The sequence below is a fragment of the Eleutherodactylus coqui genome, chromosome 1 (assembly GCF_035609145.1).
Source record: "Eleutherodactylus coqui strain aEleCoq1 chromosome 1, aEleCoq1.hap1, whole genome shotgun sequence".
Classification (NCBI taxonomy): Eukaryota; Metazoa; Chordata; class Amphibia; order Anura; family Eleutherodactylidae; genus Eleutherodactylus; species Eleutherodactylus coqui.
In genome coordinates, this window is record NC_089837.1 from 265,283,838 (window position 1) to 265,310,153 (window position 26,316).

General features: G+C 43.2%; 1 protein-coding gene across 2 annotated transcripts in view; it reads left to right on the top strand.

Annotated features, from left to right (window-relative positions):
- The window catches only part of BACH2 (BTB domain and CNC homolog 2), a 412,122-nt gene extending 386,882 nt beyond the window's left edge, over positions 1 to 25,240 (top strand). For both annotated transcript variants that reach the window (XM_066608426.1, XM_066608435.1), the window contains 2 exons: positions 20,173 to 20,379; positions 21,921 to 25,240. In XM_066608426.1, coding sequence (XP_066464523.1) covers positions 20,173 to 20,379; positions 21,921 to 22,400 — 687 coding nt within the window. In that variant the 3' untranslated portion in view covers positions 22,401 to 25,240. The remainder of the gene's footprint in view (positions 1 to 20,172; positions 20,380 to 21,920) is intronic.
- Positions 25,241 to 26,316: the final 1,076 nt, after the last annotated feature.

Sequence of the window (26,316 nt, forward strand, 5' to 3'; positions counted from 1 at the left end):
TTTTACTCTATATATAATTATACCATTTGAATTTTCCTTGACTAAAGTTATGTAATCATTTTTTCTGCTTATAAGCACAGAGGGAAGTTAGAAGGATAGAATATCATATTTTTGAAGGCGTGTGAATCTGCCAAGCAACATATAAAATTCATCTAAAAGTTGAAACTCCCTTCATCAAATCTATTATGCATGTCTGTGATGACTATTTGGTACTTGTACATGAAGTAATGTTTTTGTCTTTACTCTCGGTGTTCAGACACAATACTTTCTGGCAGTCAACAGAATAGCAGCTTTTGCTGCCCCCATATAAGAAAAAAGCAAAGCCAACATTGAAGTGAACAGACATGGAAGTGCAACTGTTCACAAACTGATTATCTGGTTTGTTAGACAGCATTTGGGGGGTGGGGGTCTTAATCGTATTCAATAGCCGCTCATTTCCGAGCCATAGCCACATGAGCACAGAACGTATGCTTTAGGCCGCCTGCACACGGGCGGAAATCCCGTGGCGGTATTTCCCGCGGGATTTCCGCCACTGAAAGTTTGCATAGGAGTGCATTACAATACGCATTACAATACACACTCCTATGCAGACGGCCGCGGTTTGGCCGCGCGAAATCTTGCGCGGCAAACAAACCGCGGCATGTCCTATTTTTGTGCGGGGCTCGCACTCACCCAGCCGCCGGCTCCGGTCTGCGCATGCGCCGGCACATGAAAGAGTCGGGGCCGCCAGGCGCGGGTGAGTACGCGCTCGTCCCTGCAGGCTCTCGGGTCGGGTCCCGCAGCGAGAATTCTCGCTGCCGGATCCGACCCGCTCGTCTGCAGGCGGCCTTACTGTGTACCCTCTAAAAATGTTGCATGAACAGCGCAGTCTTCCAAGTAGAGCTATGCACAATAAATTATAACCCATTGTTACTTAAAATATATCATTAAGGCCTCCCTCACACATGAACGCGTTTTATTTTCGTTTTCGTCCACAGCATCGAAATTCGAGCGGCTGTGTGAAGCTGTATTAGAGGTTCCATTGAAAACAATGGGAGCCTCTGACAGCGTTTAGTGCTGCGCTGGAAGCACAGCGCTAAACACTGAAAAAAAAACCATCTGTGTGAGGGAGGCCTAAGTAGGCATGAATATGCAATACCACAATTGGCTTTTAATCTATAAACAGAAAATGTATTACATGTATAAACACTATATGTAACTTTTTCTTGTTTGTGGATTAAGGGCTCATGCCCATGACCATGTTTTCACTGCTTATCACGCATGCGTTACATTTGTATGGGCTACGTATGATACGCTGCCCCTACACAATACATTTATCGAGTTTGCCATCACCACGTCCTCAGGCAGAGAATTCCACAGTCTCGCTGCTCTTACAGTAAAGAACCCCCTTCTGTGTTGGTGTAGAAACCTTCTTTCCTCTAGACGTAGAGGATGCCCCCTTGTTATAGTTACAGTCCTGGGTATAAATGGATGATGAGAGAGAGCTCTGTATTGTCTCTTGATTAATTTATATACCCCTCAGCTATCTTATAAATTAAATAATCCCAATTTTGATAACCTCCTGGGTATTGTAATCTGCCCATTCTGTTTATTCATTTGGTTGCTTGCCTTTGTACCCGCTCAAGCTCTAATATGTCCTCCTTGAGTACCTGTGCCCAAAACTGTACAATATTCCATGTGTGGTCTGACCAGTGACTTGTTAGGAGGAAGAACAATGTTCTTGGCATGTGCCTCTAGACCTCTTTTGATGCACCTATGATCCTATTTGCAGCAGCTGCCTGACACTGGTTGCTCCAGTTAAGCTTACAGTTAAAGGGGTTGTCCCGCAGAAGCAAGTGCAGTTATGCACTTCTGTATGGCCATATTAATACACTTTGTAATATACATCGTGCATTAAATATTGGCCATACAGAAGTTATACACTTACCCCCTCCGGTGCTGGCGTCCCCGTCTCCATGGCAACTACCAAACTTCTCTGGTCGCCGCAACAGTCGCGCTTGCGCAGAGAAGAATCCTCTTCTGGAGGATCCGGGCTCACGAGCTGTGTCCTGGCTCCTCCCCCTTCTCAGCGGCATCGCGTAGCTACGCCCCGTCACGTAGTGCCGATCAGCCAATGAGGGGGCTGTAATCGGCAGTGGAGCTCAGACTGGAGAAGAAAATCCACGGTGCACCATGGGAGAAGTCCCGCAGTGCACCATGGAAGAAGACCAGCGGTGCACCTTGGGAAATGATGGCGGCCATCTTGGAAAAAGATTTTTATAATTTCATGAAACAGCTTCATGGTGAGTAGAAACGCTCTAAAAAACCGATTTACATGGGTAGTTTGTGATGCTTGCTTAACATAGGGGACTGGGGTGTGAAAATTTTTTCGTTTTGGCCGCGGGGGACAACCCCTTTAACTAAAATCCCCAAGTCCTTTTCCATGTCGGTGTTACCCAGTGCTTTCCCATTTAGTCTGTAATGGTGACCTGTATTTCCTCTGTCCATGTACATAATCGTACATTTATCAGTGTTAAACTTCATTTGCCACTTATCCTCTTGCAACTGCATTCTCTCCTCTTTTGTGTTACTTTATTTACATAGTTTTGTATCATCTGCAAATATTTATTTTTTTTTTTTACTGTGCAATTCTTCTACCTGGTTATTAATAAATATATTAAGAATAGGGCCCAATACTGACACCTGTGGTACCCCACTAGTAACTGTGACCCAATCAGAGTATGTACCATTTATAACCACTTTCTGCTTTCTATCACTGAACCAGTTACTCACCCACATTCTACTCCGTTATAACACCCACTTTTTTCCTTTTTTAAGGGGACGACAAAAAGTTCAGTCTTTAGTCACTTGAAGACATTCGTTGTGTGTGTGCATATATCTATATCGATCTAACATCTCTCTCTCTCTCTCTCTCTCTCTCTCTCTCTCTCTCTCTCTCTCTCTCTCTCTCTCTCTCTCTGTATGTATGTATGTATGTATGTATGTATATATATATATATATATATATAATATGTGTGTGTATGATATAATTAATGCACAGAAGTTGCTCGCTATTCGTTCACAGGTTTTTAAGCTGATTTGTCAGTTAGCTTAAAGACAGTGGCTGGATCCCGGGCTTGTTGTTCTGTGTAAATACTCCCAGCTCAGCGCTTCACCAATCCGTGAAAAGAGTTAAAACTACTTACCTAAGGCCTCTGACGATGTCTTAATTGGGATCTTTATCCACTGACCTTTCCCTGGCTTCTGCGCATGTGCCCATGTGCAGAAGCCGGAGAAGGCCGGAGAGATTTAAAATCTCCCTCCTCCTGGCTACCAAAGGTAGCCGAGAGCCTGGAGCAGTGACCCGGGGTTGCGGTGAGCGGTCCCTGGTCTCGTGATCGCTATTATCCAATGGTCTAAAAAGGTAGCGATCTACGTTAGGCCAGTCTCGCATGACCGGATAGGAACTGTGGATTCTGCAAGCGTTTGATCTGCGGCAGTACGCAGATCAATCAAATGCATTGGATTACACAATTCCACTCACATTAGTGGGTCGGAATTGCATAATCCGCTCACAGAAAATATCCCCAGGTAAAATAGAACATGCTGCGTTATATCTGCGACATAGAGCCCATTGCTGCTAAAAGTTATTAAAGTCAAGGGTTCACTAAGGCCACTCTCACGCATGCTGTCGGCAAAACGCTGCGATTTCATGCAGGTTCCTGCCTCAGACAGCGGGGTTTAGCAGACCTTATCATTTTGATTGATTGAGGTGCGCTAAGCACGGCAAAATAGGGCAGACGGCACTCAAAAATCTAAGCCTATACGCAATTACAGAGCGCCACTTTTTATACCCGCTTCCCTGCAACTGAGCCAAGAATTACCTCCAAATAAAGTGTCAGGTTTGCAGCAAGCATGGGAAGAGGAAGAATACCCGTGTTTATTACCCCACGTGCCCATCCCAACCAGACCTCTGTAATTACTTCTGTTTTGAGACATACCACACAGTTTTATATTATTACTTTTATCTAAGATTTAGGGAATGACAAAAAAAAGGGGGGGGGGATTTTTTTGGGAGTCAATTTTTTTGCAGTGGGGCCTGAAAATTATTCAGTTGTGCCCTCAAAGCCGATGGGCGTTCCCTCCATTATAGACCTAGCCCACTGGTATAACTATAAGGGATGCGGTTGCACCCTGGCCCAGGAGCCTTAGGGGGCCCATAAAGCCTTTCTCCAGTTTTCCCAACTTGAAATGAGGAAAACGATCATGAAAGTGACATACTGTGTTTTCCTGAAAATAAGACCTACCCTGAAACTAAACCCTAGCTTTTCAGGATTTCCTGAAAAGCAGCAGGTAGGACCTGGACCAAGCCTGCTGGGTAAGTAAAATAAGACATTCCCCCAAAATAAGACCTAGCACCTCTTTGGGGGCAAAAATTAATATGTCTGATTTCTGGGGAAACACGGTATTTGTAAAAAGAAAAAAAAAATACACTTTATTTTTCACCTGCTTTTATAATAATTTTTACAAAAAAATGTAGGATCAGCATGCTCAGTACACACCTAGATAAATAATAGAGATGAGCGAGCATACTCGTCCGAGCTTGATGCTCGTTCAAGTATTAGGGTGCTCGAGAAGCTCGTTACTCGAGACGAGCACCACGCGGTGCTCGTCTCGATTAAACGAGCACTGACCATTGAATTCAATGGAGCCGGCAATACAGCCGGCTCCATTGAAAGCAATGGGCTGCCGGCTAGCGCGGGATGAATTTTCGGGAAGGGCTTAAAAATATAAGCCCTTACCTGAAAATCATCCTAAAATGTGTAAAAAGTAAAAAAAAAAATATACTCACCTTGTCCCGGAAGAACGATGTTAGCCCATTGAATTCAATGGAGCCGGCAATACAGCCGGCTCCATTGAAAGCAATGGGCTGCCGGCGATCGCACAATGAATTTTCGGGAAGGGCTTAAATATATAAGCCCTTCCCTGCAATTCATCCAGAAATGTGTAAAAATTTTAAAAAAATATATACTCACCTGGTCCCGGCAGACGGAGTTCAGCTGCGGCCAGCTGGCAGTTCTCCTGCCTGCTGAATGAGCTGCCTCTGATTGGTCACAGCCTGACCAATCAGAGGCAGATCTCACTCACACCCATTCATGAATTCATGAATGGGTGAGTGAATGCTGCCTCTGATTGGCTCAGCGCAGCTCTCAGCTGAATGACGGCAGTTCAGCACCACAGTGCAGGGGACAGCAGGAGAAGACGCGGCTGTGCCCCGGCAGCTGAAGGGAGGTGAGTATCTATTTTTTTTGTTTTTTAAATCACTTTTAATTCATTTCCAGGGAATGGCTTATATGTAAAGCCCTTCCCTAAAAAAGAATTCAGGTGTGCCAGCAGACCATTGTCTTCAATGGAGTCGCCGGCAGCAGCAGCGGCTCCATTGAAGAGAATGCCTGCATTTTTATTCTTTTTTACACTAAAATCTTTCTTTTTCAGGTAAGGGCTTATATTTTTAAGCCCTTCCCGAAAATTCATCCCGCGCTCGCCGGCAGCCCATTGCTTTCAATGGAGCCGGCTGTATTGCCGGCTCCATTGAATTCAATGGGCTAACATCGTTCTTCTCTGCCACAGCTGTTACGGCTGTGGCATAGGCGAACGATCGTTATGTGGACAGTGGGGGGGGGGGGGGTGTCTCACTCTTGCCATTATTGTGGCTTAATAGTGAGATCTCGGAGCCCGAAATGCAGCCCTGCATGTTGCTCCTTGCCTGCCCTATCCATTTCTGTGTTTTTTACATGACTTTGGTGATTTGCTAAGATTTTCACAAATGAAAACCTTAGCGGAGCACCAGTCATATACAAAAATGCTCGAGTCGCAATGAACTCTCGAGCATCACTGAAAGTTCGACTCGAGTAACGAGCACTCAAGCATTTTGGTGCTCGCTCATCTCTAATAAATAAGCTAAGGGGTCTAGATTTCAAAACGGGGTCATTTATGGCAGGGTGTTCTATCATTTTGGCAGGTTAATGGCTCTATAAGGGAGCAATGGTGCTTGGATTTTAATCAGTTCTGTCCTGAAAGCCAAAGGGTGTTCCCCTCCCCCCCACCCCCTCCATTACAGGCCTAGTCATGTGTCCAGTAAGCAAATTTGGGGGTACAATGGGTATGTTTGTGAACACAGGACTAATAGGGGTATACATTTTGGGGTGCAAGTCTTCATTTATGTGTGTTCTGTACAAAAAGAACCTTTTTAAAATGACACAGTAGCCACAAAAATAAATTTTTTCACTGGTTCAATCACAGCCATTCATCAAGTGCTGGCTGTGATTGGCTAAGCCTCAACCAATCACAGCCAGCGCTTCGAGAAGGCAGGGATTTTTCAATCCCCTGCCAGAAAAGAAGATCCATGTCAGGACCAGGGGAGAAGATGCGGCTGGGCTGACAGCACGTCTAAGGTGATGTATGTGTATTTTTTTTATGCAGTTAGGGCTTAGTTTAGGCTTTGACAGTAGGATTTCCTACTGTCAAAGTTGTGTCGCACCGCACGAAAACCGTGTTTTCGTGCAATGCAACAGAGAGGAATGCTGCATAGGGAGATATGGGCTACAAAACCTCACGAGTCGCATGCATATCGCCGGACCGGCAAGGTTTTTGTATCGGGTTGTCGCATGCTACAAAACATCGCATGTGTGAAGTAACCCATAGGAAAGCATGGGCTTCTCAGGCATGCGATTTGTAGCATTATAGCAACGCCCGTGTGAACGAGGCCAAAGGCTACTCGTAGCAGAAATGCTGCAGAATTTTCAGTTGAAAATTCTGCAGCATTTCGTCATCCAAAACATTAAAAAAATCACCCTATTAGTGCAGATTTTGACTTTGGCAGCATATCCACATCTGATTTCAGAAGATATGGTTCTTCCCACACCTCTGAAGTCTTTGTGCTGTCAGCGCTCCTCGCCACCCAATGGCTTGTAGTAAGTGTAGCGCCACTGGTCAGGTCATGTGGAAGTGGAATAATACAGCATTTCTTCTAAGTGTAAACATACCCTATGGTTACACTGATCCATAGACCCAAAAAGATTGAGTTTTGTGTAATTGCTCCACAGAACAGAACCCCAAAACTTCTATGGCTCATTTATATTGTTTTGAGAAAGTTGGAACTGTCTTTTGGGTCAGTAAGGGTTGACCTGAGTAATGCCCCTTTTACACAGGACTATTCTTGTTTGAACAAGCACACAAACTAGTGCCACCACCACTATTTGTTTCTCGACCCGATATCGCCTATTTCAATGTAGCCTAACTGTAAATGAGTTATCGCTGACAGGGCCAGCTCCCCTTCCTTTACAATACAGAACTGGCTGACTTTGTATAGTACTGGTGACCATTGACACTTTGTGGTCATAAAAGTTATAAAGTTTGTGACAAGTCTTTTTCCACCACCCTCCCAATGTGTAGCAGTAAAAGACTCATCCGCCCCACCCCCACCCCACCCAGTGCGTATAACAGATCTCTTCCCCAACTTCTGTCATTAGTTCCACAAGCCTAGGATATATAAAACAGATTTGTACCAACAGTATCCCACACTGGGCCAGGCAGTTCAAATGCATCAGCCAGTCAAGGAGTTTCAAACCGCAAACTCCACAGGAAGTCCTTATGAAATAAGTGTAGGACTGGCAGCGTGCAAAGATGCAGTAGAGAAAAAGAGGTTTATTCTCCCATCACAATAAACAGCGACGTTTCGACCTGACAGCCTTCCTTGAGCTTCAGGAAGGCCGTTGGACAGAAACGTCGCTGTTTATTGTGATGGGAGAATAAACCCCTTTTTTTCTTCTGCACCTTTGCATGCTGACAGTTCTACATTTATTTCATAGTCCCACAAGCCTGTCAGTCTATCCGATTGACAGATGGTACAAGATTATCAGTCACCCAGCTGTTACTGTATTGGAATACAAGTTAGAAAGTAAACTGGTAAAATTGTTTTGTAATCAATTACAATTACAAAAAAATAGCCTGCAAAGGTGTCCATAGCTTTTAATGGGTTAATTTCCGTTGTTTCTTAAGAGTTATAATCTGTGTATGTGCTGGATGTCCATGCTTAGTGGTCATGTTGAAAGTGCAATGTTGTATGCCCATTTGGGTGTCTGATGTAGTTGATATCCCCACATTCCAAAGGTACAAAGTTTGTTGTGTAGCGGTTGTCTGAAAGGGAGCAAAGAGCAGACTTTACATACCGCTGTGGTCTACTTTGTGATATGGTTTATGCACAAGATCCTATTGTCTGCACAGTTCCATAGTGTGATCTCTGGAATGTAAATCATGTGTATAGAAGGACTCATGCGTCACAAGCATTTTCAGGATCTCTCTGAATTCAGTAAAGGGATGTTTCCAATACCCAGCTGATAGTAGTCTGATAAGAGCTTTACGGTTTTTTTCCCCGCACACGCAATCCGCGCCTGAAGGGGAAAATGACATCCGCAGGTATTTAACTACCTGCAGGTGTACAATGCATCCCTACGGGGCGCGGATCCGCGTGCAGGAAAAACGCTGCGGATTTAAAAACACAATTAGGCCGGCTGCACACGGCCGTCACGGTGCCCCCCAGAGACCCCAATACTTACCTCCGTCCCGCATGACGCTTCGGTGCGCATGCGCAATAGAGCACGTGACGCGCCGGCCGCGTCATATGACATGCCCACAGCGTCACATGAAGCGTCGGCTGCGTCATATGACGCGGCTGGCGGTGGGCGGGGAAGCGGTTTCACGCTATCTTCCGCTGTGCTACATCGGAAGATAGTGTGACGGACGGCTTCCATTGCCGTCCGCGCGTACACCCGTGGCAAATAGAGCATGCCGCGGGTGAGGGCGGGTGATTTTACGGTGCGGAATTCCGCGGTGGAATTCCGCACCGTAAGCATTGTGCTATTTGGTTATAATAGCTGCGGGCAACGCAGGGAAGGAGCCCTTATCCCATGGACATGAGGCCTAATTCTGTTCTGTATTTTTATGCAGTATTATTTACCACGTATATATGGAGTCCTTGTAAAATAAAAAGTAACAAATTGCCATATGCAAGCTGAGTTTTCTAATGAATGTCAGTACATCAGTAATGTTTCCATGAAAGTGGATAGGAGACTGGTCCTGTCCCTTACATAAAGCAGCATATTTAAATGACAGTTCTACTTTAGGAGTGAAATCTCCTTCGCATGACTAAATGATATAACAGTGTTGGGTTAGTAATAGTTAATCCTAGCTGATGCCGAATTAACTTTGCTGACATTTTCTTTTAGATGGGTTATATAAAATCCTAAAAGTTCATACACTGCATAGAACACAAGATACCTTGCACACTTATTTAAAAATGTATTGCGTTGTTTCCGACAATTACATATTGATTTTATATCATTGTTATATAATTAATAGCAATTCAATATTTTTTTGTGGTTTTGCATGCTTAGGGCCTATTTACACGTCAGTAGGTTTTTTACATGCGCCCACCGGCGCCGTAAAAACGGCTAAACGGCAAAGGGCCAGGCACATATGTGCCGCGGGGCCTGGGGAGACATCACACACACACACACACACACGGGGTGGAGCTAAGCTCCCACCCTCTGTCCGCAGCCAGCCATTGGAGGGGTGGAGCTTAGTTCCCCCCTCCCATTGCAGAAAGCCGCAAGCAGCGCAGAGAACAAGAGAAGGGGGAGGAAGTTTAGCAGTCTTGCTGCTGAACTCCCTCCCACCTCCCTTCTCCGGCAGCTAGCATAGGCTCCCATAGGAATCTATGCAGCTCGTTGCCCGCGTGAAAGCACCTGGTCGGGTGCTTTCACGCCGCGGAAACACGCCCCTGTGCACTGATGCATTGTAAGCCAATGCATCAGAGGGGCAGCGTACATCGACCGGCGTGAAAACCTCAGCCGATATACGCCCCCTGTGAATAAGCCCTTGTAGGTGTATTTTGCAGTTATTGGACTACTCTACTAATGAATGTTTTATTAGTCTTTCTATAAATTGCAACCTGTGAAGTTTTGAACTAATGGCACGAATACTATTCAAATAAGTTACTGAATTAATGTATGCAATTGCTGCTCTCTCATGGCGAAAGTTGGGTACTGCAAGACCATAATGTATTTTTAAAAAACCTGAATCGTTTTGCAGTTTTCATTCATTTTTCCATTTCAGAGACGCGGAATTATTGCTTTAAGGAGCATGTTATACAGTGTATGTTAAACGGAAAAAATCCATATAGAGTGCATACATACAGTATGCAGCATTGATTAAAGTCCGAGGAAATTGCATTAAGACGTGAGTGCTGGGCCACTGTATTTCTTTCAGATGTCAGTTTGGCAGTCAGTTGGACTGAGCCCCTATTGCTGTCCTTCTGTGTACATTTATTATTAATCAGACAAAAGACTCTCACGTTAGGTAGAATGGTGATACATATAGCAAAAAGGCCCCGTACACCAGCGCAGTATATGACGAAAGGCAACGACACATGTTGCAAATTCCACAATGCTGTTACCTTGCTATATACTAATGGTGGTGTTAAACAAATGCTAGTAACAGTCTAGCAATCATCACAAAAATGCAGCTGCTACCACTTCTCTAATAGTAGCCTAAGGGACCCTTCATATGAGCATAGACGTATTTGTGCGTGTTTTTGCAGAACGGAAGTTGCGTATTTGAGCATGAAAATGCTGCATTTACAGTACTTTTTGCACGAGCAAATGCACAGAAAAATAGCGCATGTTGCGTGGCACAATTGTGCTTGCAAAATATGCACTTGTGAAGAACCCATTTAAATCAGTGGGTTCTATTTTCTGCTTATTGCGTGTGCAAATATGCACGCAAATATGTCCGTGTAAAGGGGTCTTAGGCTGGGTTCACACACGGCGGATTTGCCACGGAAATTCTGTGCGGAATTTCGCCGCGGCAGGTCCGCCTGCGACCGCTAATCTCTGGATTAGCCAGCCAAGTGGTCGATATTTCTCAGAAATCTCGTCCACACGGGACGGCCAATCCGCTGCGGTTAATCCGGCAGAAACCGCGGCTGCGGTCGGCAAAGCAAAGCTTTGCCGACCGCAGCATGTCCATTCTTTTTTTCTTTCCGCTGCGGCCGCGCTCTCCTCTATGGGAGTGCCGGCCGCAGCAGAAGAGCGAGCGTCCGGGCGGAAATCTCGTGGTTTTTGCTGCGGCCAAACCGCTGGATTTCCACCGGGAATCTGCCCCCTGGGAACCCAGTCTTAAGAGTACTGTTCCATGAGCATCGTTTATGCTCGTGTTATGGAACTAATTGCTGGTGAACCTGAAAATTGTCTGCAAAATGTGAGTGCTAGCACTCATGTAATAGCACTATTACTTAGGCCTTATTCACACAAGTATTTTACATGGATGTCGGCCGAAAATCGTTACCATGTGACGTATTAAATTTCAATGCATTCATACACTTTTTTTTGCGATTTTTGGACAAATGAAAAAATATCGCACTGTTAAAATGTCAAATCGGCTATAGTTTTTGGTAGCCAAATTTTCATGCTGTGTTAAAAGATAGGTTTTGACTAGAGATGAGCGAGCATACTCGCTAAGGGCAATTACTCGATCGAGCATTGCCCTTAGAGAGTACCTGCCTGCTCGGAAGAAAAGGTTCGGCTGCCGGCGCGGGTGAGAGGTGAGTTGCGGCAGTGAGCAGGGAGGTGCAGGGGGGAGAGAGGGAGTTTATCTGCATCCAGCGCTCGGAAACTAAGGCCTCATGTCCACGGGCAAATTCGGATTTTAAATCCGCAGCGTTTTTCCTGCACGTGGATCCGCGCCCCATAGGGATGCATTAGACTTCCGCAGGTAGTTAAATACCTGCGGATGTCATTTTTCCCTGCAGGCGCGGGTCCCGCGTGCAGGAAATATTCCGGACATGCTCCATTCAGGCGCGGGTCTCCCACGGGGACGGCTCCCGCAGGCTTCTATTGAAGCCTATGGAAGCCGTCTGGATCCGAGGAGACCCGAGCCTGAATTAAACTCACCTGCTCCGGGCGATGCAGGTCTTCCTTCCTTCGCGGCCGGAAACTTCTTTCCTCGGCCCGGCGGATGTGCCTGGCACATGCGCGCGGCACGCAGCCGGCGTGCCGAGCACATCCGCCGGGCCGAAGAAAGAAGATCCGGCCGCGACGGAAGGAAGACACGCACAGGCCGCTGCAGGTGAGTTTATTCTTATTTTTTAGCATCATGTCCGCGGGCAGGAGGGACCCGCTACGGATTCTCTATGGAGCGTTTCTGACCCACATTCCCCATTTAAATCCAAAGGGTAAAATTGCCACAAAAACACCTAATTGTGGTTGTCAAAAACCAGAGACTGCCTTCACAAATGAAGTTTTTAAGCATACTGTGTGAATGGAATAAAACATCTCACCATTGCAGAACCATCTGATGAACTATCTGCAGAATCAGTACCTAATAGTGTGGACCTAGGCTCATGCACATAATTATATTACACCTACATTTTGTTTGGAGCCATAATAGTGCACGCATAGAAGTGCTTGGACCTTTACTAAGCAAATTGTTTTAAAGCTGTTTTAAAGATTGGGCTAGCATTTCTAGCCTGCCCGACCTTTCTCCCCCCTCCCCCCCAACAGTAATTTAGGGACCATAAAACTTTCACTCCGCTATCAGTGCCTAGACAAAAAAAGCTTGTTTGCTGTTGCAGAATTCCTTTTAAGTGCGAACCAATCACATCCATATCTGTGCCTTGTCATAAGTATGTATGTTATAAGTGTGTATAAATATCCATGCCTCTTCAGATCCAATCCATAAGCCTGAAGAAGAACCCTGCGTCGGTTCGGAAGCTCGCTATTACATCATGTATTTTTGTTAGTCATTAAAAGGTATCATATCTACAAGATTACGTGGTTTCTCTTGCTGAGAACAATCAAAGATTGGGGTGAATCGCCAAAAACCCCTTTACTATACTGACATTACCAAAACAATCATGTTTCAAATATCCTTGCTGCTTCTGCACTGCTGATATATGTATAAGGCCTTTTTCACACGGGCGACAGCGATATTGCCGCAAGAAAATCGCAGCAATATCGCAGCTTTGTTCCTGCTATTTCTGTGCAATATCGCTGCGTTTTCTCATGGTGGCAATATCACAATTTTGTTGTCATGCAACTTTATAGCGCTCTTTTTTCAGGATTTTTGCGGGGCTTGGAATATAAGCTTTACTCCCGAAGCTTCGGCACACTAGTTGCAGTCTTCAGCCGCCGCTTCCTGGTTAGGAGGTTTATAAATCCCGCCTCCGGGAAGCACTGGCTCTGATTGGCTGAGCCGCGGAGTTCAAGAACCAATCAGTGCAGCACTTGATGAACCAATCACAGCCAACCAATGCAGTGCTCGATGAACCAATCACAACCATGTCTGCTAGATGTAAACATGAAGAAACAGAGGCCTCCATCAGTTCAGACGTCCGAAGTTGTTCATGACATTCAGCAATGTGTTGCAAAGAGCCCTCGAAAATCAACTTTGAGACTGTTCCAGCAAGTTGTTGCAGCAAGTGCTGGAGTCTCTCAACCTGAAACCATACCGAATAATGTGTGCGGGAATTGAAAGAGCTCAAAAAAGCTAAATGTGCACATTTCTGTACATGGTTGCTATTATTGGTAGAGGACTTTTGGATCCAATGCTGTGCTTTGGGACAGAAGAAGCATTGTTTCATCTAGCAGGTCATGTAAATTCATGAAATACAAGGTACTGGTCTGTTGAAAATACCCTCTTCTTTCCAGCTTGACTCTTGAAACAGCACTGCACGGCCAGAAAATTGGAGTTTGGTGTGCAGTTAGGAACCCGAATAGTGGGCCCAGTGTTCTTTTGAGTCTGTTTCCTGACCAACTAACACCAAAAGAATGTATTGCTTTTTAGAAAAAGACGGGCCAACGTGCCACACCTCCCATGACTCACACTGTTTCATGAACTGCTTCACGAACTGTTTTTGAGAGCAAGGGTTTGTGATCACATGCAATTGACTGACTTCTGACAGCCATGCTACTCGTCCAACACCCAGGAATGGAGAAACCTCAGATCCTGGCAGTTTAACCCCCTAAATGCCATAATCAATTGCCAGTGCAGTATGTAAGCAGACAACAGGAGGAGGCTTCTTTGTCACCAATTGACACTCCACAGTACGATCACAAGGTATCAATGAGTTCTCATGGCAGTCAGAAGCCTGACAAAGTCCTCCATGTCTGCCATGTAAGTGAGCCTATTAAGCCCTGCATCCCACAGAGTTTAATAGAGTGCTGTTACAAGCTTAGTGGAATGCACTATATAAGTAATGCAGTGTACTACATAGTGATTAAACTATCACATCTTTAGGTCCCCTACAGGAACTAAAAAATAGTGTAAGAAAAAAAAATCCAGTTTAAAAGAAATACACATTTTTTTCACACTAAAAAGTGGATAAAATACAATTTTTTTTCAAAAGCAACACATAATAGATATTACCACATGCGTAATGCCCTAGACAATCAAAATATTTTGTTATTTATCTAAAATTCTTCCGTTTGACTGCCAAAAAACTACAACTCTTCCTGCAAAAAAACAAGACCCAACATAGCTCCATTGCTGAAAAAATAAAAATATTATGGGTCTTAGGCTCTTACCCACTTGCCTTTTTTTAACGCTGCGATATTGCTGCGTTTTTTTAAACACGATTGTCAATGGAACTTTCTAATGTTAAAAACGCATCGCACAAAAATTGAAAGCATAAACTCGCGATGCATTTTTACCATAAGAAAGTCTCATTGACAATTGCGTCAAAAAAAAGCTGCGATATCGCAGCGTTAAAAAACGCAAATGGGTAAGAGCCCTTAGAATGCGATGATGCAGATTCAGTTGTTTACCTTTAAAACTGTGTTTTTAATTTGCAAAAGTGGTAAAAAATGTTAAAAAAAATAATATAAACTTGATAAAATTATCAATTAGTTTTACCAAATACTGAACACTGTAAAAGCAATAGGCTATGTTGACAGGTTATGGCTCTTTCAATGCAATGAAGAAAATTCCTTGGTCCATGGGGCACAAAATAGGCTGGTCGTGAATGGGTTAAAATAAATTGATCTTCTTTGTGTTAGCAGAATGTAATGTACTCTGCTCAACTTTTTTATTCTTGAGACAAAACTTTTCTCTTAACATTTACTGGGTAATTAGTCGTCTTTTGACAGGTGTCGGTCTCTTCCCACACACAACTTGTAGGTTTTTACCTGATTTTAACCATTGTGCTGCAAGACTGAAATATGTAGACATCAAAATAGTTTTCTGTTTTGAGTCATTTTACATGCCTTTTGTTTTCACTACCTTTAGCAGTTGGTAAGAATTTCTTGACCAATCACATTATAATGAATTAAAAAGCACAAAACAGTATTTTTTATACCTGTTTGCATAAATTGTTTGATATTTTTCATGTAATAGAATGCACAAAGCATTTATCATCATTGTAATGCCATGCTTTTAGAATGGAAGTGCTACGAATAGTGTCTGTCAAGTTTCAGCCTAACCATTTCCAGTGTCTTGACATGACAGTCGTACACAGGAGAAAAACTCAAATGATCCAAAGTACCCTCAAGTTCTGTTTGTTCAGTGTATCTTCGTTAGTCTAGTACACATGTGTCAAACACAAGGCCCGCGGGCCGAATCCGGCCCGCTGCCTCGTTTCATGTGGCCCGCGGCGTGCCGACGCTGCTCACCACTAAGCTATTACCAGCTGGAGTGCTGCAGCTCCCCGCTGGCATATTAACATTTTTCACAACACTTATGCCCTATTCAGCAATTCCAGCAACCTGATTGGTTGCTTGGTGAATCAGCCAACCCAAACAACCAATCAGGCTGCTGGAACTGCTGAATAAGCAGAAGTGATGTGGAAAATGTTAATATGTGAGCGGAGGGGAAGCAGCGCAGACAGCAAGGAGGAGGTAAGTATGTGGTTTAGGGGGGGATTTAGTGGTTGCTGCCGAGGGGGGTGTTAATGGTATTAATGGTTGCTGCTGAGAGGGGGGGTTAATGGTGGCTGCTGAGAGGGGGGGTTAATGGTGGCTGCTGAGAGGGGGGTTAATGGTGGCTGCTGAGAGGGGGGGTTAATGGTGGCTGCTGAGAGGGGGGGTTAATGGTGGCTGCTGAGAGGGGGGGGTTAATGGTGGCTGCTGAGAGGGGGGGGTTAATGGTGGCTGCTGAGAGGGGGGGGTTAATGGTGGCTGCTGAGAGGGGGGGGTTAATGGTGGCTGCTGAGAGGGGGGGGTTAATGGTGGCTGCTGAGAGGGGGGGGTTAATGGTGGCTGCTGAGAGGGGGGGGTTAATGGTGGCTGCTGAGAGGGGGGGTTAATGGTGGCTGCTGAGAGGGGGGGTTAATGGTGGCTGCTGAGAGGGGGGGTTAATGGTGGCTGCTGAGAGGGGGGGTTAATGGTGGCTGCTGAGAGGGGGGGTTAATGGTGGCTGCTGAGAGGGGGGGTTAATGGTAGCTACGGGGGGGGGGGGTTAATGGTGGCTGCTGGAGGGGGGGGGGTTAATGGTGGCTGCTGGAGGAGGGGGGTTAATGGTGGCTGCTGGAGGAGGGGGGTAAATGGTGGCTGAGGGGGGGGGGGGTTAATGGTGGCTGAGGGGGGGTTAATGGTGGCTGCTGAGAGGGGGGGGTTAATGGTGGCTGCTGAGGGGGGGGGATAATGGTGGCTGCTGAGGGGGGTCACTATTAGGGCTTGTTCACATGGGTATTTCGGTAGCACAAATACGCTGTGTATTTGCGCAATCAAAAATTGCTAATGCCTGCATATTTAGGCACGGAAAAAAGAACGCAGATGGGCCCACTGAGATGGTGCCCAAATATGCAGTGAATACATATGTTTCCTGCGCATTCACCACATATTTGCACGGCCCATTCACTTCAATGGCCTATTGGGGTGCGTAGTACGCAACAAAATAGGTCATGCTGTGTGAAAATGTACATCATGTGACTGAACTCACTGAAATCAATGGCTTCTATTCACTGCATATTATGTACGCAAATACGCTTGTGTGAACAAGCCCTTACTATACTGTCTTACAATCGGCCCTTTGAAGGTCACCATAAGCCCGATGTGGCCCTCAGTGAAAATGAGTTTGACACCCCTGGTCTAGTAGCAGCCTCAAGCCCCATTTAGACGCAACGATTATCGCTCGAAATTCGGTCAAAAGCCATTGTTTAAGCGATAATCGCTGTGTCTGTCTTGCGCCCGTTGTCTTTCAGTCCACTTGAAATTCGTCGTTCGGGTGTTTGCTTATCGTTTGGTTAAAATGACATTCGTTCAGTTATCCAGCGATTTGAGGGGAGTTTTCAATGCAAAGACCACACAACGATAATACAACGACTGAAATGTCACTCACCGGCCACCGGCTCCGCCCGGCAGCTGGCACATGAAAGAGCCAGAGCTGCGGGAGCGGGTGAGTTCCACGCTGCTCTCTGCAGGCACTTGGGTCGGGTCCGGCTGCGAGAATTCTCACAGCCGAATCCGACCCGGCCGTCTGCAGGCGGCCTAAATGGGGCTTTAGTATGCTACAGTATATTTTAAAACAAGTGCCATACTTTCCATTACTTTCCATACACACAGACCATATGACTGCTGTGATGTCAGTGGTCATAAACACTTGCCTGCAGCTAACTTTGCAAAGAGATTTGTACAGCTCCCATTGATAATAGCTATATAAATGCATACACCTTTGTTGCCCAACCTTTTCTACCTTGGGGCACCCCTACCAAAAAGGAGGTTTGACCCAGGAACAGAAAACAACTAGGATTTGCTTGATAAAGGAGCTGCAGAGGCACTGAAACATGTTGCAAACTATATCCTTTGGATTCAATCCTCTTTTCTTGTTACCTCTGTACCTTGCTTTTGGAATATTAAAAACCTTTATATATTGAACAGCTAAGACAAGTACTCTTCTTGAGAACTGTTTTTTGGGAGATCTTCAGGAGTGAGAACTCCCACATGAGTAATTGCGCTCTATTCAACACCTGTCTGCATTTTACCCTGCGAGCACCTGATCACTTTTTCTACAGATTCATCCACATTGCTGCTACTGTAAATGCCAAGGAAAATCCTGCCGGGATACACAGGGGTAGGAGCGGAAATAGTGGCTGGCGCATGTAATTATAGGTACAGCTCTCATTGACATCAATAGGAGCTGCGCCTGTAGTGGCCGGTGCATGTAATTGCAGGCACAGCTTTATTTGAAATTAATGGGAGCTATGCTTGTAATTGCAGGTGCATTGTTTTCAATGAGAGCTGCACCTGCAATTTACGAGCACTGGCCACTACACAGGGTCAGAGCAGCACTTCCGCTCCAACCCTGGTATGTCCCAGTAGGGATTGCCTGGAAAACCCATTTAATGGCTGAGTGATTCCCAGCCAGGGAACAGCGGCACCTCTGGCAGGCTCTCGCGGCATACGAGGGTGCGGCGTCACCCCTGTTGGGAATCATTGGCATACATTCACCTGAATGGGGTGGCTACAGGCAGCTGAATTTCATAATGTGACTACGACTATGATTGGTCAAAAGGAGTGACTATGTGAACAGAAAGAGAATACAGTATACGGATGTATTTACCCTTAAAGGGTTTCCGAGGCCAAAACTGTATAAACCCCTGCTAAAAACTATTTTGAATCAACATACTATGGTGCCAGACTGCTGTTTCAGCAGTCTAGCGCCACAGTATCTGACAAGTTATAGCACCTGGCCAGAAGGCCAGGTGACTTCCTGTAAATCTATTACGTAGGCTTCTAATGTAGAAGCTCCCCGCAGGTTTATGTACCATCACTGATGACGTCTCTATTGGACGTGCTATTGGTTGCAGCGGTCATGTCTGTAAATAACCCATGTGACCACTGCAGGCCGAATAAACAAAGCATCAGAGGACTGGAGGTCACAGAGGGGGTGCAGTGTGGCAGAGGGTAGGTGAGTATTTGTGGTTTTTGTTTTTTTGTTGTTTTTTTTCAAATAATAATACTTACCAATGTGTCATAACAGGGGTGAGCTTGGTAATCCCTTATAACAACCATGCATTTCTTTAAGTTATTCACTCTGACATAATATCAATTGAATCAAATCTGACACCATCCAGTAAGGCCTCCTGCACGCGGGAGACACCACATCGCTGCGAGAAAATCTCAGCGATATCGCATCGTTGCACCGTACGATATCGCTGCGATTTTGTAGCGCTACAAAGTCGCATGTGACGCTACAAAATCACGCAACTTTGCAGCATTTCCTCCTTGCAAAGTTGCATCACATTGCATGCAAGCCGCGTTTTCGTGCGATGCAACAGAGAGGAAGGCTCCATAGAGAAACATGGGCTACAAAACCTCGCGTGTCGCGGGCATATTGCCGGACCTGCGAGGTTTGTGTGTCGTTTTGTAGCATGCTACAAAACATCTCATGTGTGAAGGAACCCATAGGAAACCATGGGCTTCACATACATGCGATTTGTAGCATCGTAGCAATGCTACAAAATCACGCGACTTTGTCGCCCGTGTGAAGGAGGCCTAAAAGGGACTTGTACTTGGGTTCCCATGTTTAAAAAAAAACAAAAACATATTTGTGACAGATAGCATCCATCACAGCCATCCAGTAAAAAACCTTACAAAGTTAAATGTAAATATTTGATTTAACATGGGAGTCTATGGGTGATTGATGGCATCCATTAAACATATACATTTTTTCTTTTTTACATGTTTAACATCTCGCACCTTATATCTCTGGTTTGGAGACAACACATCTGAATGTGGCTCTCGTGTTGAAAATGGAACTCCAACTGCTGTAAAGAAATGTAACGAAATATAGCATTTTTTAAAAATGACATTAATTCTAAAATAATGACATTAATCCAAAAAAAAAGTTTTTATTCGAGTTGCTGTTTGAGGGTAAAGCCTATTCAGTGATTTTTCTGTTCTTCCTGGTTAAGGAGTATCCACTTGTTCAGTTTTCGCAGCTGCACATGTGCTCTACATTATAGGTAGTTCAGGGCACTGTAACCTACACTGGTGAAAATCTTCATCTAGTGTATTTGTACTAGTCTGCCTACATTAAATGCACAGCAAAAATAGTACTACATTATGTCATATTTCTACCTTTGCTGAAACAGTTTTTTTTTCTTCTGAACAGTATTGTGTTATGTCTTCTGTCCTGTAGGTTAAGCTGCCCTTTCCAATTGATCAAATCACAGATCTTTCACGTAATGATTTCCAGATGATGATAAAAATGCACAAGCTGACCTCAGAACAGTTGGAATTTATTCATGACGTTCGGCGGCGGAGCAAAAACAGAATAGCTGCACAACGCTGTCGCAAGAGGAAACTTGACTGTATACAGAATTTAGAATGTGAAATACATAAGCTGGTGAGTACTCTATAACGTCATTGTGGAATAAGAACAGAGAATTGGTTATACCATAAATTGATTTCCAAACAGGCTGTTCAATAAAAAGCATGGGAAAAAAAATTCTGTCTTCTGAAAAATGGTTACATGGGTTATCGCATGATTAAATGTTACATTTCTCTGTTCATACAAAACATAAAAGGATTTTCAATTGGAAATTTTTTTTTGAAAATGCTCCCATGTCTGGCAATTAGCTAGCCTAAGGAGCATTTTTAGCTAGAATTTGCAAGACAGTTACCTCTCAGTTGATTTGCACACAGATTGAACATTAAATAAAATATAGCCAAATATTGTTTAGATCACACTACACCAAATAAACTTTCACAGCTGTCCTTTGCTACTTATCAATCGCTGAGCTCTGTTATTGGCTGCAGCACCTGTGACGTCCAGTTAACAGGTTGGGGCAGCCTGTAAACATGATGTCAAAGGGAAGACCTGGAGCAGCAGAGCGGTACACAGCAGGAGCGGGAAGAGGGGGTATAAGGCGTTTTGTTATGTTACTGCATAGGGAATGGATTTTACACAGGAGCTATTATTCGGACAACCCTTTTAAGCCTTTAAAAAGTAGAAGTCCTTTCTTCTTCCCAACATAAATTCCGTCCGGCAACCCTGCTTTATATGGCCATAGAGGTAAATAAAACAATTCAGACTTGTTCCTGACACTGCTATGGGAGTTCACTGTGTTCAGAATTACCTGTTCAGTTAGATTTATGACAATATACTGTAGTAGTGGAACACAAGTAATTGTGAGGGCATACCTAAGTATGTGAGGGCATACCTGACAAAAGAAAAAATGGCGAGACAGCTCTGAGCTCATTCAATAGTCCTTAAATGCCTGCAATCAACGCTAATTTGCTGCATTTAAAAGGAGAGGGTTCGGGAGGAACACTCTTTGATTGCATCAGGGGGATTCCCTGTACCAAGATCAGAGCCCCACACCTTCTATAGGTAGGCAGCCACAATCCATTGAAGGACCTCAGAGCTGTCTGGCCATATTTTCTTTTGTTAGGACATACTTAGGTATGCCTTCACAATTGCTTGTGTTCCATTGCTACAGTATATTGGTATAAATATAATGGAACAGGTATTGTAGTTCAAGCCATTAATTTGAGAATACGTTGACAGGTTTCAGCGATCTTGAGTTTTATACTGATGAATGGCAGTAATTAGCTACAGCTCTCGCGTGTGTGTGTGTGTGTGTGTGTATATATAATATATATATATGGAACATCACCTCTGCAGCCATGTAAACAAAGTCCAGTGGAGAGTTGTAGTGGTAGGGGATCAGAGTGGTGGTTATACATTAGCTAAGTTTGTTATTTTTTGACCATTTCTCACCCTCTCTCCTGTTTTACTATAATTCAGGAAAACCCCTTTAAAAACTATGGAAGAACTGTGCAAACTAACATGATGTAGATATCATTAACTAATAACTTGTTTCGGGTTTATATGGTAATGCAAAGGTTTGCTGTAAATTATGATTTATTTACTTCTTCTATTAGGTATGTGAAAAAGAAAAGTTATTAACAGAAAGGAACCAGCTGAAGGCCTGCATGGGAGAGCTACTAGATAACTTCTCTTGCCTATCCCAAGAAGTTTGTAGAGATATCCAGAGTCCAGAACAGATCCAAGCCCTGCACAGGTACTGCCCTGTTTTGAGGCCTTTGGACTTACCCACAGCTGCTGCATTTAACCCTTTACCAGCAAGAATAGAGCAAAAACTTATCCCATCCCAGGATGTGGGAGAAAACATGCAGTGCTGCAATGAGCAAGGTCAAGTACAGCTTGGAAGCCACTCGGTTTCAAACAATATACCAGAGAATTGTATAGCAAGAAGAGTTGTGGAGGGATCTGAGCACGGTACTTACTCAGAGAGGGAAACTTGTTTGGAACAGAACAGTCAAACAGTGACAGTTGACTTCTGTCAGGAGATGACCGAGAAATGTACTACGGATGAACAACCAAGGAAAGATTTCTCCTAGTGATGTCACAATTGCATGGTCAAACAGAAGTCACTCGTCAGCCTTTGGCTGCCACTGCCTCCAGAAAACATTACTGGTGCACACTACAGCAGTCTTAGCAGCAATACTGTTTTATATGTATTTTCCGCCTCTCTGAAAGTTGGTGATCCTTTCACGATGGTGCTATACCTTGCTCAGGCAAGGGACTAGACAGTGGTTACACTGTCCTCTTTGTGTTCTGTAATATTTGTTAATGTATTCTAATTTCAGATCTTAACAGGGATGGATTTAATACCCATGAGGACCCAACAGCAGCTTATATTCTCAGTGACCCATGTCACAAAATCTCAGGAATTTCCTCAGAATGTTCATTTGTTTTCATTAAAGACCGCTAATCAAGATTTTATAGGTGAACTGTATATAGATTCTATATCCATATGCAAAAACTCCACGCATCCCTTGATTTTCACAACCTGTAACTGGAAGTCAACTCTTCTTTTTTCTTCACACAATATCCAACATTCCTTTTTATGTCATTGATGCCACAGACTACTTCTTATTTTTTTTTCAGTCTGACACTATCATTTAGTTTTCAGTTATTTATAAACCGCTGTATTGGAATTTTTTTCCTTATTATTACACATGAGCTTTTAGCGTCACACCGCGCCAGTCTCCATTTCAGTCAAGCTGTATTGTTATAGTTTTTTTTTTCCTTACGCAGACTTTCTCCTAGCCACATGCACTGAGTTTCGCTGTTGTGTGTATTTTTAACATGACTACATATGCATTATTTGTTTGCATAACAAAGAAAAAAAAAAAAGAAAAACTACTCAGGATGTAGAAACATGTTCTTGCCAAATATTGCATTTACCATATAGTGTAAAATTTCAACTCAAAGTTTTCCCAGTCCTGGCTACTTAAAAACTGTTTAGAAGAATGAACTTTGCTTGATGCCATCTCTGGATTTCTCTAGGTGTTTTTCTTTTCAGAGAAACCTATTTGAAATCAAAATAAGAAGGCTGACAAAGGGTGTTTGCTGCAGTCCATCAAACCAATGAAAATCACATACCTCATATTAACAGTGCAGGAATTCCTAGAACATGTTTTATAACACCATACATTTTTTTACTAACTAGTTTATATTCAGTTTTTAGGAAGAAACTTATCCTGGCTTCCCTGGGTGTTTTCCTTAGTGACATGGTCACAAACAACTCCTATATTGGATCATGAGGATATACTATACTGCTGGTATTTGGAAGACGAAAACGTAAAAATACGTTAGAATTAATTGTTGTTTGTTTGAATTGTTGCTATGCAAATGCGACGCAAGGCAGCTCAGATGTATATTGAAGTAGGTTTTGACCATGTAGCGCACTTACGTGCTGCAGCAGTCTCAGTTAATTAAGCTTGGTAACTTTTATCGGTTACCCCATTCTCTGTGCTTTGCTTGTAACGTACAGATGTGTCCACCCTTAAATTTCTGCGAATTTTGTTAAGGACTCACAATTTCCCATAATACAAATTCAATACAATATCATGTCATGCTAGTAAGATCCTCGTGAGGCTGTGGTTCACAGCCACTGGTGGCCACACATGGATAAGAATGACTAACGCATCTTTCAGAGAGTATCACACATCTTGGAACATGTCAAGCCAAGAGGAATGGTAAGGAGGACACATCTGTAAAATGACAATAAAATTGCTGTTGAGTATATTTAGATGATCAATTGCAGTTTTTGTCTTGAGTAAGTACTGACTTTGTGATCAAGATTATCCCTACATACAGTCCTATGCCATATAATGTCTTTTTTTCATCCATCTGTACCTTATTTTCAAATGATCAGTATCAAGGCAATCAGAATTGCCTCTATCACATCAGAATTACTTAGATATATGTCACATTGGTTAATGAAAGGATGCTGATTTGCGGTTCATGCTATGTTGGAAGTAGAAATATATTTTCATAACTTCTTTTGGAAATCCCTACATTATGAACATTTTAAGTAATAGAATATATATTCCGTAAGCAATTGATAATGTTATAGTTGGTGAAAACCATGAAGTATTAAAGAGGTTGTCCAGCATTAAACTATTGATGGCCTATCTTCAGACCAGTGCGCTTGTGCATGGGGGTGATGTGTAGAAAGCAGCCAGCCCCATTCACAAAGCAGGGACCCTGCTTGGTATTATAGGCAAAGTTCCCTTTGAAATGTGTGTAATAGGCATTTAGAAGGCAAGAATCTCTGTAGTTCTCTAAAAACAGTCTATAAACCCAGCAGAGCAGTTCCTCCTCCTAGTCCTGAGAGAAGCAGGAGATGGAGAAACTGATATATTTCATGTGCAAGGAAAATTGTGAAAAGTACAGGATATAAATCATATATTTGCCAGAAAGAGGGCTATTCCTCGCACATGACAGCTTATTTTGAAAAGTTATCTGAAAACTCAGGTATGTTTTAAAGCTAGACAACCCCTTTAAAAGCTAGCCCTATGAAATACACAAAAAATATGACATTTTACTGTACTTGAGAGACTATAAAGAAACTTCACATTAGCTGAATATGTTTTTTTTCCTCTCTCCATCCCTTTATAGTCTAGCTTAGGAAATCATAATCTTTATACTTTGCATTCATGGCATAGGCTGCTATACCAAAGTAAGTTCATAGGCAGCATTTCACATTAAGCCAATGCATGATTTCACTGTGCTCAACATTCAAGCCTTTGCTAGTCATGCCAGTAACCATGGCCTCTCTAACCACAAAATGAATTGGATTAGTGTTTTTACAAAGCATATTATTCTAAATGAGCTACATATGCAAACTATAAATTTGATATCAAACTTCTTGCATTTTTATTCCCAGTTAGCCCACCTAATAGTAACTGTTTACTTTACAGTCATTTTTGTCTATTTATATGTGTTCTGCCATCAGTTTTGTACATTTGGTGCAGAATTCTTCCTTTTTCTAAACCGTCTAAGCTGTAGGATAAGGTAACTCTTGTAATATAGCAACAATGGCTGAAAGGGCATTGGAAGGCAGTTTAATGCAAATATTAACCAATTTACAGTATTCTTGCCTAGAAATTTATGATGATTGATTATATAAAAGGTGTGCCTACCTTTCAAGGGGTATTTGCACCTTAGACATTTAGGCGATAAATTTCTGATAGATGAAGGGGTTCCCTTCTGGGACCCATATTTATCTCAAGATCTTCCTGCTTACCTCTTTCTGCTCTCTGCTACCTAAACCGGCTGCTCTTTATAGAAACAACATAGAACAATCCACTCGATTGTTTCCATATAACCTGGTTATAACAGGAACCCTATGGAGATGAGCAGAGAGCTGAGATGCAAATACCCTTTTATCCTGTCTTGAAATGTCTCAAATTATACAGTTTGTCATGATACCATTCTAACAATTCAATATAATCTCACGCTATCCAGTAAAAAAAATATGTATATGGTAAACCAATTTTTTATTTTTTTTCAATATGGATGCCTACGGGTGACTTATGACATATACTTTTCTATATTTTACATGTTTGTTAACATCTTGCAACATACATCTCAGGATATGTCAAGTTACAAGATGAGTAAAGGAAGAACTCAAATGTGTATGTGTATAATATAAATGTACGTATATAATTATTACACGCGCAATGTATATACACATTATTCCTGTCTCTTAACAAAGTCACCATTCAGCTACAGTAGAACCATATGACACCCAAAATGACTTGACACAAATGATCAGGTTTTGGATCTAAAATAGTTTGACTACCTATGCTTTTTAGCTGTGGAATATCCAGCAGCAGAAGTTTCTTTAAATTCTTATTTTAATTTAATTGATAGAATTTGCTTATGCATTTCAAGGCACACTGCCTTGCAAAATGTTTCAGTCAGTATACATGAAACCAATTTTTCTACTATTTGCCTTGTTTG